The sequence below is a fragment of the Pelodiscus sinensis genome, chromosome 6, assembly GCF_049634645.1.
Source record: "Pelodiscus sinensis isolate JC-2024 chromosome 6, ASM4963464v1, whole genome shotgun sequence".
Lineage (NCBI taxonomy): Eukaryota > Metazoa > Chordata > Testudines > Trionychidae > Pelodiscus > Pelodiscus sinensis.
Genome location: NC_134716.1, coordinates 89,356,163 through 89,373,976, shown reverse-complemented (window position 1 = coordinate 89,373,976; position 17,814 = coordinate 89,356,163). Strand labels below are relative to the sequence as shown.

Sequence of the window (17,814 nt, the reverse complement as noted above, 5' to 3'; positions counted from 1 at the left end):
CTTCCTCACTCCGAGGGCAGGAGGTTGTGCTTTAATCTGCTTTAATTGTTCTTTGATTGTCAGGGGGCACTACTTAGGTTTTCTTGCACATGTGAGACTGCCCCTTTCTGTTATCCACAGTGTGCTGTTTTCATCCTTTTTAAAAATGCTTATTCTTAACTCCAGTTTGCTTCTATTGGATTTGGTGTGGGTAGCTTGTGGTATAGAAATACTATGGTTTTTTTATTGCCTAAGAACACTTGCACATAGTTAGGCATGTGATACTCTTTTTAGAAGAAGACTTGCTTTTGATCTTCTTTTCTGGTACTGTATTCATTATGCTACAGCCTCTTCACTAGTCTGCTTAGATCACTGCAAGTGAAGCAGCTCATCATCTTATGAAATAGACAGACACACTTTGAAGGCTGCTGTTACCAAAGTATTTGAGATCTATTTAATTCAATTTGGAAAGATTGATCCCTTCAAAGAATAAGAACTCATCTCTCCTCAGGTTCAAACCAACTTGAATGGTTTGAGCATTTAGCTATGACCATTCCATTACTGAGCCTCGGAGTTTGACCCTCACACTTAGAAGGGTTCAGAGATCAGGATAAAATAATCCAAAATGGAAACAGAACTACACAAGGACCTTATTGACTTCCTCACCTGCAAGTGAGCAGTTGCTTATGGAACTTAATTTTAACTTCTTGATTACTATAGTCTCGATGACGCTTTCTGGCACAGCTGCTATGTGGGAATACAGAAAATATCAGTATAGATCAGGGCTACATAACATGTGGCCAGTGGCCTGTTCGTTTGTGGCCCGCAGTGCGGTTTGGGTTTACACCGGGCTCAACACACGGGCCTGCAGGTGGGAGCCAAAACAAAAAAGTAGTCAATATAATGGTCTTCTGTTGATATGCGTTTTAGTAGTTAAATTCCTGGACTGTTTGTTATTGCTCATTAAAAGTGCAAAATGGATGGAAATCTGGTAAATGTTGCATTTTATTAACATCAGCAGAACTGACTTAAGTGGGCCTGGGTGTTGTGTAGTCTTGCCTTAATCTTTGTATTCATGCCGTCAGTGTGAAAGAAGCTATTTGCACATATATTTGCATGTATATGTAACTACACTTCAGGTGCGGCCCTCAACATGTGCTGTGAGTATCATTGTGGCCCACAGGGCTTCCAAAGTTCAGTAGCCGTGGTATAGATCAATAGGATCCTGAGGTTGATAACAAAGGACAGGCGTTCTCTTATAAAGTAAGATCAGAATTTCTCCTGGATACTCAAAATGCTTCTCTTTTCTTTTAAGAATATGTCAGTCTTTACCTGCATAGAATCTGAGCAAGATACTTTTCATTCAGCTATGCTGTTCCCTTTAGTTATTGCGATAAATATATACAGTGGACACCCTGCTGCTTCAATACTTAACGGTAGGAATTGTTTATTTTAGGGCTTCTGTTCTAAAATAAAGAGAATGGCACTAAATGCACAGCAGTAACCTTTTATTTTCAACCCATAATCTGTACATGTTTTGAGGTAATTATATGTTCCTTTTTTTACTTTTAGTGTCCGATGGCTACAGAGATTTTTTTTGGCATGAATGAAAGCAAACACTGTATTTAAAAAATGTGTTAAAAAGCATAATGCTTCAGCCACGTGGAACCAGCAGCCAGAGCCAGGTTCAATATATAGGGGTTCCTTTCCATCCATCCAAAACAGAACTGGTTCAAGCCCCCACCCAGTAACCTGGGAAATTCTCACACTGCCCCTGCAATGAGGCAGCTTCAGGATTTTGGATACCAAGAGAAGATTTATTAGTAGAATTGGTCTGATATCTGGTGAAGTGGGTGTGTGCAGGCATAGGTTCATTAGCTTTTGGAATAGAGATTTCCTATCAGGAGATGCTTTCCTGCTTTTTGTGTCTGAGTTCAGTATGATTCCTGCCCTGGACTTTGTTTTCCATTGGAGAGATGCCTGTGTCCCATCTTTGATGCAAATGAGTCTAGGGGAGTTTCCAGTGGGGTTTAGGTCTGTCTTTCCTTGCTTCTTCATTACTTTTTGTAAGTCTTTCTTCAGTTTTGGCTCAAGCAGAGGGTGGATGTGGGGTGCAGTGTTCCCTCTAAGATTTTTCCATCCATGAGTGGAGTGAGTTCCGTCTTGTACATCAGTATTGAGTTCATGTAAGCTTGTTTGGATGTGTGCCACTGTGGCAGCTAAGATATTAATACACATCTTGTATTTAAAATGTTACGGAAGAAGGAATTATCACTTGTTTTAGTATTAACAAAGGTGCATGACTTTAAATGTTTATTTAATATGAAGTCAAATAAAAAGGAAATTAATACTGCAAAGTTTTCAGTAGCCAATTTCCTTTATTAATAGCCCTCTCCCAGGCCCTCCCTCAGCTGTGCTTCCTCCTCAATTAAATCTGGCTCTTCTTTCAGGGAGCTATGTTAATTGGCTTTCAGGCTAAAATTTCTGAGCATGTGTAGGACACAAATGAGGACACAAGCTTGGTGATGACATTAGTGCTGAAAGACTCTTCAAACATAGTATTTGAATACTCTCGCTGCTTCTATCCAAGCATTGTAGATTCAAGTCAAGCATTTGCTAATTAGATCTGGCCTAGAGAAAAGCTTTCCTATGATTGCATTAATTGTCATTATGCCATGTCCTTAATGTCTCATTTCAAGCTCAATCTATGCATATATAATATGACAAACACTAGAGCAGTGGGAAACATTTGTAACAAGTCTCAAGCCCACTCAACTATATCCTACATTTTGAGGTTCACCACCTTCCTGAATGACAGCTTACGTTACTGGGAAGTTTACTTTTCACTCATCAGGTTCTGCAAGTTTCTCCTCTTTCTACTGTTGGTTGGCTGCTTTGCTGTCCTGACAATTTGGTCCTCCTGCCAAACCCATAAACGTCCACTTCTCCGGCATCCAAGGTCAAAACACATCTAAGTCACTCTCTTCTTTTATAGAGAACCAGGACCTACCTCTTCTACTGCTTCCCTCTTCACAGCTGGCCTTGCTCCCAGCTGCCCACAGTCTTTTCGTCCTTCTAGAGCAGGGTTTCCCAAACTATGGGTCGGGACCCAAATATAGGTCGCCATTACATTTCAAAAGGGTCACCAAGCATCTCCCCAGGTGGCTCTGTCCCCTCTCCTCCTCTCGTTTTTGAATTGCCTTGCGTCACCAAGTGTTCTTGAATTGTCAAAATGGGTTCCCTTCTGGAAAAGGTTGGGAACCGCTATTCTAGAGACTATATATATATCATAATGCTTGTCTTTAAAGGGCCAGAATTTGGAGTAGGACATAGGTCCTCCCTTTAGAAAGCCCACCCTTTTAAAAACAACATATTTGTTGCATGGAAGTATTCAAATAGTCATCACAAAATTTCCAAATTTCGTTTAGCCTCTCACATATTAACGTTCAGGTAGAAAGAAAGAAATATTAATATTAGAATTGGAGATGCTCCTATTATGTTACAAGCCTTAGTTATGAATTCACACTGTTTGGCACTGTTAGGTTAAGTACAAATTCTGTAGGTGTTTTAAACACAGAGAGCCTAATTCTCCATTGCCCAGTGCCTTGTGGAGTCTGGATGCCTCTGAAAAGAGAGTGCAAAATGCTACCAAATCAGACTGAAACCACTTTAATCTCACTTTGTACTAGTGAAGATGGCATTGGAGAATCAGGACTGGAGAATTATGGCTGCAGCCATGCCAGAAGTGGACAAACTCATGGCACGATAGCAGAGTGGCTGCCACATCTGATGACAAGCACCTCAGGATGAGACTGCAGAAGAGAACATAAGAATGGCCATACTGGGTCAGACCAAAGGTCCATCCACCCCAGTACACTGTCTGCCAACAGTGGCCAATGCCAAGTGTCCCAGAGGGAGTGAATTGAACAAGTACTGATCAAACAATCTCTCCCCTGCCATCCATTTCCACCCTCTGACAAACAGAAGCTGGGGACACCATTCCTTACCCATACTGGCTAATAGCTATTAATGGACGTAACTTCCATGAATTTATCGAGTTCTCTTTTAAACCCTGTTATAAGTTGTAGCCTTCACAACCTCCTTAGGCAAGGAGTTCCACAGATTGACTATGTGCTATGTGGAAAAAGAACTTCCTTTTATTTGTTTTAAACCTGCTGCCCATTAGTTTCATGTGGTGGTCCCTAGTTCTTGTATTATGGGAACAAGTAAATAACTTTTCCTTATTCACTTTCTCCACACCACTCATGATTTTATATACCTCTATCATATCCCCCTTTGGTCTCCTCTTTTCCAAGCTGAAAAGTCTTAGTCTCTTTAATCTTTCCTCATATGGGACCCGTTCCAAACCCCTAATCATTTTAGTTGCGCTTCTCTGAACCTTTTCTAATGCCAGTATATCTTTTTTGAGATGAGGAGACCACATCTGAACACAGTATTCAAAATGTGGGCGTACCATGGATTTATATAAGGGCAATAAGATATTCTCTGTCTTATTCTCTAACCCTTCTTTAATGATTCCTAACATCCTGTTTGTTTTTTTTTGACTGCCGCTGCACACTGCGTGGACTTCTATCCACGATGATTCCAAGATCTCTTTCCTGATCAGTTGTAGCTAAATTAGCCCCCATCATATAGTTGGGGTTATTTTTTCTAATGTTCATTACTTTACATTTATCCACATTAAATTTAATTTGCCATTTTGTTGCCCAATCACTTAATTTTGTGAGATCTTTTTGAAGTTCTTCACAGTCTGCTTTGGTCTTAACTACCTTGAACTGTTTAGTATCGTCTGCAAACTTTGCCACCTCGCTATTTTTACCCCTTTCTCCAGATGATTTACGAAATAAGTTGAATAGCATTTGTCCTAGGACTGACCCTTAGGGAACACCACTAGTTACCCCTCTCCATTCTGAAAATTTACCATTTATTCCTGCTCTTTGTTTCCTGTCTTTTAACCAGTTCTCAGTCCATGAAAGGATCTTCCCTCTTACCCCATGACAACTTAATTTACGTAAGAGCCTTTGGTGATGGACCTTGTCAAAGGCTTTCTGGAAATCTAAGTACACTATATCTACTGGATCCCCCTTGTCCACATGTTTGTTGACCCCTTCAAAGAACTCTCATAGATTAGTAAGACATGATTTTCCTTTACAGAAACCATGTTGACTTTTGCCCAACAAATTATGTTCTTCTATGTGTCGGACCATTTTACTATTGTTTCAACTAATTTGCCCGGTACTGACGTTAGACTTACTGGTCTGTAATTGCTGGGATCTCCTCTAGAGCCCTTTTTAAATATTGGCGTTACATTAGCTATCTTCCAGTCACTGGGTACAGAAGCTGATTTAAAGCCTAGGTTACAAACCACAGTTAATAGTTCCGCAATTTCACATTTGAGTTCTTTCAGATCTCTTGGGTGAATGCCATCTGCTCCTGGGGACATCAGGGTACAGAAGTGAGCATCCCTGCATGAAGGGAAAGAGGAAAGTGAAACTTGGAGGGAAAAGGGAGTGCCTAGGAAAGGAGTAAAACCTAGGAGAGAAAGAAAGGGAGGAATTGAATGGAGAGGGGTTAAAACAAAGGGCGCGAGGGTGGGGAATGGCCTTTTACTCTAGGTTGGTTTTAGCGAGTCACTGCCCAATCTTCTCAGGAGGCAGATGACTCATTGTAACCATCTTAGAATTAGACCCTTTGCTCACTGTTCTTGCTATCCCTCTCCCCCGAACTATGTTCTTGTTCCTCTGCCCTGACCAACAGCATCTGTGCTGCATGGCTGGATGTTATGTTCCTGGCATATACTGAGAAGTTAGATTAAAAACACACCCTCGTCAGAAGGTTTCAAGTAACCATTAGCAAATGGGTTTGTTAGCCTGAGAGAGGATTTGGGTTTGGTTTTTGAAACTTTTATCTCCTTACTAGTATGTGTGAACAAAGTAGAAAGACATTGCCTATTACATCTGCCAACAAGCAAATTGCATGAAAAGAAGTAAGATAAAACTAATGTGTTGCTGGTGAGTGGGAGTTTACTATATACAGTAGACTTCGGATAATCCGGAGCCTTTGGGACGTAGGTGGTGCCAGATTATCGGATGTGCTGGACTTTCAGGAGGTACTATAAAATGGTTTTATATATCTATATCTATATATACATACACTGTATATAAAGTATTTTTAACCCTTTTTATTGGATCACAAGCACTGTCCAGCGTGTCACAATGCCAGTGGCAGACTGACTCGGGCCCGTCCGGTTTTGTTTGGTTCAGCTGCTGCCGCTTGACTTGTTTTTTGCCGAAGCTCACTCACTAGGCTCTTGCCATTTTGATGCTATTGGGAGTGCTGTACAATTGGATGCTGGACTATTGGAGTTTTACTGTATATGAGGGTGTACATGAAGGACAGACCTACCTCAACTCCTCTTCTGAGATAATGTCAAGTAACCAGTCAAGAGGGGTGAAGTATAAAATATACTAAAAGCCAAAGAAATACCTGTCTCTGATAAAATCACAATCTCACTCCAAACCTCCTCCGCCAGAGCAGACCCAGACCCAGAATAGCCCTGCTCTGCCACATGGTCCCTCCTACCCCCCTGGAGCAGCCTAGCCACTGGAGCAGCCGCCTGCCATGAGCCCCTTTGGCCAGGCCACGTGGCTGCCATGGAGCAGGAACCGGGGCCGTGGTAAGGCTGCCGCAGTAGGGACATCCTCACCACTGCCCAGCTCCAGTGGCAGCAACCGCTACACAGTCCTGCTGGCATGTGGCAGCCACCCGCTACACAGTCCTGCTGGCATGTGGCAGCCACCCGCTACACAGTCCTGCTGGCTTGGACGTGTGGCTGCCAGGGAGCCAGAAACAGGGCCATAGTGAGGCTGCCCCTGCAGCGACAACCTCACTTCAGTCCCAGCTCCAGCCGGGGCACATGGGGGCAGCCACCTACCCTCTGGCCCTGCCAGCTGGACCACTTGTCACTTCCGCTGAGCTGGATCCCACCACTCAGCTTCCAGAAAGTCCAGCAGGGAAGTGAGTGGTGAGTGCTGCTGCACAGCTCTGCAAATGAGGTGGGCAAGCCTAGAATTTTTGTGCGTGGATGCACGGGTACGCATCTTAGAGAGAATTATGGTGGTGTGGGGGAGTCAGACCGACAGGATGGTATAACCTGGCTCCCTAAGAACAAAGAGCTGATAGGCAATGTTCCTTCTATTTTTTTTCCATTCATGTGCAGAATAAATTTTGCTATGTGCACTAAGGCATGTACAGATGTTCATCACCAATAGAAACATGCTGTGGGTATGTGGGCGCTTTGCTGATCAGCTGAGTGGTATTTGAATCTTTCCTCAGTTGCTCATCTTACAGGGAACACTACTGGTAGATGATGAGCTGGTAGATGACTAGCCCAGACCTCGATCCATGGCACAGTGTCTGCTTTGTTATTTTTGGCTTGCTAGCTCAAACATTGCTAGGTGCACGTGTGTACCTGGCTTGGGAAGTTCACTTCTCACTGCAGTGTAGACATACCCACAGTTAGAAAGTTTTTTCTTAGTATTTATTTAAACCTCCCTTGCTGCAGATTAAGACACTTTCTTCTTGTCCTACTTTCAGTAGGCATGGGGGCACAGTTAATCACAGTCCTCTTTATAACAGGCCTCAGCATATTTTGAGACTGCTAAAGTGTCTGAGTGGGTCCTGTTTTCTCAAAACTAAACATGCCCAATGTCTTTAACTTTTCTCATAAGTCATGTTTTCTAAATTTATTTTTGTTGCTCTCCTCTGGACTTCTGCCTAGTCTGTGAAAATATTTTAAACCAGTGCTGAAAAGGGTAACAATTATTTCCTGTCTGAAATATGGCACTTCTATTAATACACCCAGAATGTAAGCCTTTTCATCAACTGCTTCATGTTGTTGAATCATATTCAGTTTGTGATGCACTGTAAGCCCCAGATCATTTTCACCAGTACTACCACCTAGCCTCATATTCCCAATTTTGTAGTTGCTCATTTGATTTTTTTCCATCATAAGTGTAGGTATTTTTTTATTGCATTACATGTTGTTGATTTCAGACCAGTTTTTTGATTTGTCAAGGTTATTCTGAATTCTTACCCTGCCCTCCAATGTGCTAACAACACCCCTTAGCTTGGGGTCGTCTGTAAATCTACAATATGTTTGAGAGTTTGCCTGTGAGTATCTGTTTGTTCAAGAACTCCTAAAAATCTTTTACTGCTCTGTAACTATACTCTCCACCACTCCATCTTCCAAGTCATTAATGAAAATATTGACAAATACCAGACCCAGAACAGACCCCTGCAGGATCCCACTAAGTCCCATCCTTGATAACTGTTCTTTGAGTATGGTCTTTAAATCAGTTTTGCATCTACCTTACAGTAATTTCATCAGACATTTCTTGAGCGTGCTTAACAGAATGTCATGTATTACTGTGAAAACCCTTACTAAAATCAAGATGTATTCTGTCGACCTCTCCTCACCCCCCATTACCTGAGCAAGTCACTTTTTCAAAGCAGGAAATTGGGTTGGTGTGGCATGACTGTCTCAAAAATTCATGCTGGCTATCCATTTTCACCCTGTTAGCTTCTTAGTGCTTGCAAATTGATTGATATGTGGAAAGATACTGAAGGAAATGATTAAACAAAGTTAGGCTGAATTGTTTAATTCCCTTGACCATCTTTATTCTTTTTTTAAAATCAGCATGATGATTGCTCTACTCCAGTCCTCTCAGATTTCACTCATCCATTACAGGTTCTTGAAAATAATTGCTAAGTTATAAGATTGGTCAGCTAGTTCCTTAAATATTCTGGGTTGAATCTCATCAGGCCCTGCATAGTTGTCTTATACCCAACTGAATGAAATCATATTTTAACCTGTTCTTTTCCAAGCCTTTGTGATGTCATCAATTATTAGCTCTTCTCTTCCACTCAGTAGAGCTCCTACGTTTTCCTTCATCCTTCTCTTGCTTTAAATGTATTGACAAAACCTTTTCTTATTGCCTCTTAAAGTTCTTGCTAGGTATAACTCTTTTTCTTCCAAAGCCTTTCTGATTTTGTCCTTACATTTATAGGCTATTCTTTTGTTCTCCTCCATAGCAATTTCTACTTTTTGTAGGATTCCTTTTTTTGAGTTTCAGGTAATTAAAGAGTTCCTGACGGAGCTACAGCCTAGTTCACCTCTTAACCTATTACTAGGTGCAGGACTGCATGATCTTAATTTATTAACTCATCTACTGTGCATTTTATTCCCCTGAAATCTATAATCTTGTGTCTGATGCTACTGCTAGACCTTCGGTTATGAGATCAGGTGGAAAGCAAGCTGTTGTTGCAGATGAACTTATCAGAAACATTTTATCTGATTATGAAGTGTGAAGAAAAAAAATAATACGAGTATAGTTTACCATAGGGTTGCCAGGTGTCCGGTTTTATACCAGACAGTCCAGTTTTTTGGGCTCTGTCCGGTTAAAAAAAAATCCAGAAAATACTGGACATATACAAAAGCCGGTATTTTCTGGTTTTCCGACTGGGTGCCCAGAAGCCTGGTGGGGGGAGTGGCTGGGAGGCGGGGCATGATCAGCGCTGGGTGCCCTGGTTGAGTGTGAGGAAGAGGGGCAGCCCGATCCATGCTCCTGCACGCTGGTCAAGTGCATGGTGGAGCTGCAGCTGGACTGACTTGCGTTTCGCCTGGACTGTGCCGGGGCGCCCTGGGATCTGCACTACCTGGGTCAGTCCCACTCCCCACCGGCTAATACACTTCTCCCTCCTCCTGCCCCCTCCTGGCCGGCCAGTTGGTTCTCCCCCACTTCTCCTCCCAATCTTCCCCCGGCCAGCCCTGCTGCACCTGCGGCCAGCCCTGCTTCTGGTGGCCAGTTCTCCCCTCCTCCTTAAGCCAGTTGACGTACTTGATGTATTGTTTTGACATGGCTAATAGTTATGTCTTGGCATACAGATGCATTGTAGTTCTGGAGTCTGAAATTATCCACCTTTCCTAATTCCAGTAATTAACATTCTGGGTTTTTTAAAAAGAAAAATCCATCTTTCCTGCAGAGCAGGTGTTCTTTTAAGGACCTTGGATGGTACTAACATCAGGACAAGGCAAGGTGAATTCCTTTTCAGAAAACAGCTGATTATAGATATAAATAGAACTTGTACCTCACAATATTAATAAAATGTGTGTTGAGAACAAAGCAATGGTTTCTTACTCTGTAGGGAAAATTCCTGTAGAACAGAAGTGAGGATGCTGCTGAAATTCTGTCCATATTTTTATAGAATTTTTAACCAACCAGAAGATTTTTATGGCCAGAAATGTAATTCATTATGTAGTAGAGAATTTTTTAATTTTCTTCTCTTTAAGGACATCTTTCTCTAATACATTCTGTTAGTTGTTAGATTAGTTTTTGAGGAATCCTATTATCTCCTGCTTATTCAATTCTTTCTGACTTCTTGTGACATGGGCATAGTTACCATTCTTATGTCTTTTGTGTGTGAACAGTGTGTCTGACAGCTTCTTGTTGTAAATACCCTTGTGTACTTCATATGCAGTTTTTCAGTGCCTCCGCTAATACTTATCAATGCATCTCCTCCTTTACATGGTTTTTTGAGCTTCTAACCCCTTTTCCTGGGGTAGTGGTGGGTGGGGGATGTTTCAGGTGTCTATTCAAAGAATTCCCCTCATCAGGCTCTCTAAGCCTTTTGTCTACACTACACAGCTTTTAGTAATAAAACTATGTTGCTAAATGTCGGGCAGGTAAACGCTTTTTATCAGCACTTTTGCCAACAAGAAACTTCCAGTCCTTTCGAGCAGTGTTTGCTTCATTGGCATTCCTGCCAGCAAAGTGATGTTTATGCTAGGAATGTAAAATCTCATTTAATTGGCTAACTGGTTAAATATGTTTAATCAGTTAACTGATTGATTAAAGGGGGAGAGCAGGGTGGGAAATGCTCCAGCCCATCTGGAGCAGGACTTCCTGCCTGCCGCTGGGCCAGACTTCGGGCCCGCCCTTTCCCTGTTGCAGGCAGAGGCTTCTCCAGAACAGCCCCTGCCTGTGATGAGCCAGGGCTTCTCCAGTGTCCTGGTCAGAGCATCCCCTGCCTCTGCAGTTGAGGCTTGCCCGTTAACTGGGTAAACCTTCATGTCCCTAGTTTACCCTAGCACTTGCCAAAGCACAGCTGTGAGGAAGCAGGAGCTAAACACCTGTGAACAACCGAAGCTTTGTTGCTTAATTGCCAGTGTAGACAAAGCTGCTGCAGTAAAGCAGAGCACCCTAGCTGGGAGATAGGCAGTGGAGTGGAGCAGTGGCTGGGTCGCTCTGCTTCCTGCGGCTACCACCACTGCTGCGGTGAGTGTGTGTGCGTGGGGGGGAGGGACGGACCCAACCCCTGCTGCCGCCCTATGCCGGATACCTCTACTCCCCTGGTAATCACCCAGGCCACCTTAGGCCCAGCTAACACGAGAGACCTACTGTCTATAGCAGTGGTCACAAACCAGTAGATCGGGATCTACCAGTAGATCTTGGAGCCCCTGGCAGGTGATCCTGACTAGTTTGGCCAGGAAGCTATTGAACACTGGCCTTTCTCTGTCTGTGTCTCTGTCATTCTCATAAATACACACAGTTCTGTCCTCTCGTCTCCCAACCCAATACATATGTCAGAGGTGGTTGTTACTACTTCTGCTGCTTGCAACGTGGGTTATTTTTGGTTTTGGACTGGTCTCTGCATTTCATAATTTTCTTTTCTCTCTTATACTTCAATTTAATTCTTTTGAATAGTTTGTTTGAAAATGCCTAACCTGCCATGGTTGGAGTCGTCATCCCCATGGTAATTGCTGCTCCTGGAAGTGGCTGGCATGTCCTTGCAGCCCCTGAGAGAGGCGGAGCAGGGGGTCTCTACATGCTGTCCTTGCCTGCAGATACCACTCCTGCAGCTCCCATTGATCAATAACAGAGAACTGTGGCCAGTAGAAGCTGTGGGTTCAGTGCCTGTAGATGAGGGGCAGCACATGGTGCCAGGGAGCTATTGCTGTATTTGCCAGCTGCTTCCAGGAGCAGCAATTACCATGGAAGCAGCTTCACAGTCAGATCCTGCTTCCTGAACCCATCCCAGCCCTGAACCTCTTCCTGCACCCAACGTCCTGCCCCAGACATGAGTCCCCCTGCACCCAAAGTCCTTCCCAAAGCTTGCACCCTGAAATGCCTTGTGGACCGCAGTGCCCCACCCTGGGCTAAGCCCAGAGCCCCTCCCACACTCCAAACCCCTTTGTCCAAGACCAGAGCCTGCACCCCAACCTCGAACCCCAGCCTGGTGAGAGTGAGTGAGGATGGGAGAGGAAGGGGGATGGAGCGAGCAGGGTGAGGCCTCTGAGAAAGGGGGAGCAAAGGCAGGGCCTCAGAGAAGAGTTGGGAAGGAAGTGGAGCAAAGGCGTTTGAGTTTGAGGTAGATCTTACATTGCACTTAAACTGAAAAAATGATCTTGTGGTTAAAGATTGGAGACCAGTGGTCGATAGGATGGTTGAGGCACTTGCCATGGACCCCCTTCCACTCTGCCAAAGTGCAGGACCTGGGGTAGCAGCTCCAAGCTATTCTATGGATAAGACAGCTCCGACTGATGAAGTGGTTTTTCATGGCTAGCCGAAGCACTGTTCATAAGCTTGAAGGGAAGCAGTGTGTGTGCATGTATGTTCAGAAATAGAAGCATTAACATTATAAGCATAATTTTGATCCCTAATTTGTTCTGGTACATCTGTGTTGTGTGTAAGATTACTACTAGAGGTTTTACATAGGACCTAGTTCCATGAAATAGGGACTGAAATTCTGGCCCTTCTGAGGTTAAAAGGGCTGACTCAGTGAAGCCAGGATTTCACCTTATAGTGTCTAAGCTCTGCACAGAACTTAAAAGAAAAAAAAATGTCCTGATAGAAAAATAGCATTTTTTCCCTCTGTGCTCTTGAGGCACAGGAGTGGGGTTTTGATCAGTGTTCCCTATAAGCTAAGTGCGTAGGTGGCTGCCCAGGAGAGATTCAGGAGCTGCTCAGATGAGCATCAGAGTGCCCACAGATGGCAGCATGTGTTTCTAGTGCATGTGCAAATGTACACCACCTTTGGTGCACATAACACTTTGCGGATTAGAAAAAAAAAAGTAGAGGGAACATCGACCTGGATTCTGATCAAATGTCTTATTGAAAAGATGTGGTATTTTCTTCTAGCTCTAAATACTATCCAGGCTTTGGGTTTTGTTTCCAAAGTTGTCAAATGTTCAAGAAATTTAAATGAAAAACAAAGAAATTAGAGTAGACATTAAAGATATTATAACAGGACGCACAAATGATGTTGACTTAATCATGTACGTTATAGAAAAAAGTTGCTCGGAAAATTTTTCTTCTACACCTCGTTAACCTCATCCTCACATTTGTATTACTAGAGGATGACATCTTTTTAAGAGTTCACCCTCTCTTGTTCTCTGGTACTCCATCCCATATTTGTGACATATAGAACAATCTCCACATTAATTATATTGTTATTACAAGCTGAGGACTATAATTTTGAGTTGGAATAAGTAGGAGGAGCAAAAATTTTCTAAACAACAAACATCCATACCCATATTTCCCTTGAAATAAGGACAATGGAAGTAAGTGATTTGACTGTAATATTTAAATGGAACGTTTTCCCTCGTGGTGTAAGTAGAAATGTAAGTTTTTAATGGCTGGTTTAAATAGGTATACTAGAACGTGTGGTGTGTTTTACATGTTGTTTATGACGTACTGCCATCTGGTGGCTCTTTTTGTAAAGTAGTAGAAATACATGACAACTGTTTAAAGGAATGTTAGACAAGTCACTCAAAAGTTCTGAAATGTTGGTTTTATGAAGCTTGTGACACTTGAATTCTAGCTCCATATGTCCACCCTGAATGCACCTACCTAATGAAAGATTATATCTTAATGTAAAAGGTGGACTTAAAGTTACACAAGTCACTATACTGGTATTTCCTAACTGTTTAATACTCCATTTAACCACATATAATTTTTTTTAATTATTTTATTATTTTTAAGCTAACAGTGGGTTCAGAATCTGCAGACAAATGTGTATTTATGTTGACTGTGTCTTTCTATTGTGGGACTCTGTCCTTAACAACAATGCATTTGTTTGTTTGTTTTTTGCAGCTTGATCATATATTATCCCCTCCATCTATGCTGTTTCGGAAATCCAGCAATCCTGAAGTCTCCTCTGGACCTGGAAAATCATTTAAATTTAAAAGACAGCTGAGTGAAGATGGAAGACCCTTTAGAAGGGGAAGCCTTGGAGGAGCTCTTACTGGTGAGCATAGCAGGCCTGAAAACTAAAGGCACGGTGATCTATTTGGCCCAGATTTTCTTGGAGGTCTTAGTGACATGAAGCATTGTATATGCATATGTGACCTCATTTATCAAATGTGTTTTTCTTCCCACCAAAGCTCCGAAAGAATTTTTTTTAGTGTGTAAAGCCTGGGACTAGCTATTAACGGCGTTACTTTCTGTGATCTAAAACAACAATCTCAATGCCAAAGCCAGAGTTTTCAAAAGTGCTGAACCCCCAAATAGCTCTTAATTGTTCTCAGTGAACACTTCTGAAATTTAGCCTTATCATTTAAGGGCCTAAATGGTCAGTCTTGATTCTAGAGCTCTTAAATTCAGGTTTTACACTGCCTAAAATGAATTTGAAAAAGTGACTAGGGGGCTCTGCCTCCCTGCTCGCTACATTCGCCCCCTCTGGAGGCTTTTGTGGCCACAGTGCGAGAGCTACGTTTGCCAACCCCCCTCTCTCTAGAGGTAGGTGTCTGCCTGGCAGGGAGGATGCAGGAGCAGGCTCGGGGCAGGGTGTCTGGCCAGGGGAGCAAGTGGAAGAGCAGGGGATAGTGCAGGAGCAAGCTGAGGGAGGAGTTTGCCCAAGAGGGAGGGTGTAGGAGTGGACTGGGGTGCAGGTGTAGGGTTGCCAGGTAGACTCTGTCAAAAAAATGGACACACTTGATCATGGGGGTTGGGGGCGGGGAGCGGGGGGGGACCGGCCAGGAGGGGGGTGCTGTGGGAAGTAGAGCTGATGGGGGGGGGGGGGGAAGAGTCCGGGGGCCACAGGGCTGGCCGGGAGGAACGGGGGAGGGGGCGGGGGGCTGAGAAGGGGGGCCGGGAAGCAGATCTGGGGAGGGTCGGGGACGGTGGGGCTGGACTGAGGGGGGGGGGCAAGGGCGGCGGGGGGAAGGGTGCAGCCACTGGCTGTAGCTGGAGTCCAAAGGAATGCGCCCCTGGTAGGCACTTCCTCTAGCTGCTAGTAGAAGCCCAGGCAGGGAGAGCGGCTGGAAGCCACTACCCCAGCCCGGCTTCTGCAGGCAGACAGAGGCTCCTAACTAAGAGGCGGGGCTGCGATTGGCGCTGGGAGCATCTGGTCGCATGCAGAAGTAGGGCTGGGGGAGTGGCTGGGAGTCACAGTCCCCGTTCTCCCTGTCCGTCCCCCACCCCAGCTTTTGCATGTGACCACTGGCTCCTAGCACCAATAGTGGCCCTGCCTCCCGGTCACTCCCCCGCCTGGCTTCTGTCCGGCACCCAGCTGGAAATTCAGAAAATACTGGACATTGCACATGTTTTTTCTACTGGCCAGGTGGTGCAAATACCGGACTGTCCGGTAGAAAACTGTACACTGGCAACCCTAGCAGGGTCTTGGAGGAAGAAGTGTGTGAGGGAGCTGGTGGTGTAGGCTCTTGGTGGAGGAGGTGTGTGAGGTGGCAGGTGGTGGAAGGTTTGGACAGGGTGGCGAGTGAGCGGTCTAGAGGTGCAGGGTCTCAGTGAGTCAACAAGGGAGGGGATTATTGTCCCGAGAGAGACAGTGGTTGCAAAGCCAGAGCATCCGGGAGTCCTTGTGTGCAGTATGGGGCTGCAGCTGCCGCCGAGTGCGGAGTCACAGCCCAGGAATGCAGAGTGGCTGCTGCTCCTGCGGGGCCTAGAGATGTCAGGGACTTGACACGTGCAAAGAAAACCAAAACCAACATAAAAATACCACCCTACCCCCCCCCCCCCCCCCCCCCCGAAGAGGAGGAACAAAGCCCATCCCAGGAAATCCACCTACTGCCAAGGTCAGGGCAGTGGGGCCGTAGATTTCCTCCCTTGCCTGCAGTCCCACCACGCCCCTTTGGCTGTGCGACCTTCTCACATGTCTGTGTAGATGGGCCTGAGGCTTGGGGGGCACGGAACAAGGGGTGGCTGGTTGCCTGAAGAGGCAGGGCAGAGTCCAAATGGCAGGCACCAGTGCCAGCTTCTTGCGGGGGGAGGGAGGGGAAGGGGAGAGAGTCCCAAGGCTGCCCATGCGCTGCCACTTCCCTTACCCCTCCCCCAGCTGGGGAAACAGCAGCACAGGAACACACTCCAAGGAGGCTTTTCCTGCTGCTCAACAGGGCTCTGATCGGGGCTTTCGGCTTGTGGGAGGCAGGCTGAAGCACCAGTGTGGCCTCATCCCACTCACTGACTACCTCTAGCCCACACACTCACCACCCTGCTGAAGGTTTCTGCCTCTGTCCCGCCAAACTCTTTCAAACTTTCCCTGGTGCGGCAGGGACAATGTTAGTTGGTGGGGGTGGTGCCTGTGGATGCAGAATGACGTGATGATGTCACTCTGTCATCCCACAGGAAAAGGTTTTTTTAGACATCTGTAATGTGTTTGGTTTCACATTTGATTAAAAACGAGAACGATATAAAATGATCATGGCACATAATAAATGCGTTGAAAACTGGCTAACTGATAAGGCTTAAAATGTAATTTTAAACAAGGAATCCTTATCAAGGGGGTGAATTTCCTGAGGCATCCAGAAGGGATTGGTTCTTGGCCCAGTACTATTGAACATTTTTTATCAATGATCTGGAAGAAAATAAAATGGTCAGCGATAAATTTTGCTGATGACACAAAAATTGGGAGAGTGGTAAATAATGACATGGACAGGTCAGTGATTCATAATAATCTGTATTGCTTAGTAACCTGGGACAAACAAACAATGTGCTTTTTAAATAAAGTTAAATGTAAATATACATCTGGGAACAAAATAATGTTTACAGATTAGTAGAACTCTATCCTGGGAAGCAGTTGGCTGCTGCTTATAAGTAGTCAACATTTTCTGGCTCTTATGCGCTGGACATGCACACACATAAGTAATATACTCATCTGTATCACATCTCCAAGGACCACAGTTGCAGTAAGTAATAGTTTCATATCTGACCAGATTCTTTTCAGTGTATATAAGGCAAGCATTTCTAGCTATGATGAATAGTAAAAACATCTATTAGTCATTTATTATTAGTGTAATGGCATTTTAGTTCAGAGTGGAAAATAGAAAGTACTATAGTATTAATAGTAATATACTGCAGACTACTTTGGGGATCATTCTTTGGTAAAACCACAACATTTTGAATCGTTAGTGAGTATTATCACTAATAAAAACAAAAAAAAATTTAAAATTACACTCGTCTGTATGCTATCAGATTTTTTTCTCACAGGAGTTAAATTTATTAAAACACTATAATAGCGGTAAATAAACATCTCTACTCTTTCAGGAATAGATCTTAGTTGACGTATTGGTGGGCAGAAATGCTGTTTGTTGGTTATACCATTTATTTTAGATATACCTGGAAATAAAAATGCTGTGTAGATTTTTATCTAATAAAGGTCATACAAACTTAAAGTGTTTAAATTATTAATTGGGAAGATGTTATTTTGTAATGGTGAAAAACCAATTGAGACTCTTCCATGAAGGGAATTTAATGGGGGAGAGAAGAATAGGACTATATGTGTACATCTCCACTAGAT

At 44.0% G+C, this 17,814-nt stretch overlaps 1 protein-coding gene across 4 annotated transcripts in view; it reads left to right on the top strand.

The window, feature by feature from the left end:
• Positions 1-17,814, top strand: part of MAST4 (microtubule associated serine/threonine kinase family member 4) — a 443,735-nt gene that overhangs the window by 64,786 nt on the left and 361,135 nt on the right. For all 4 annotated transcript variants that reach the window (XM_075932353.1, XM_075932356.1, XM_075932354.1 and 1 more), the window contains exon 2: positions 14,154-14,307. In XM_075932353.1, the coding sequence (XP_075788468.1) occupies positions 14,154-14,307 (154 nt within the window). The remainder of the gene's footprint in view (positions 1-14,153; positions 14,308-17,814) is intronic.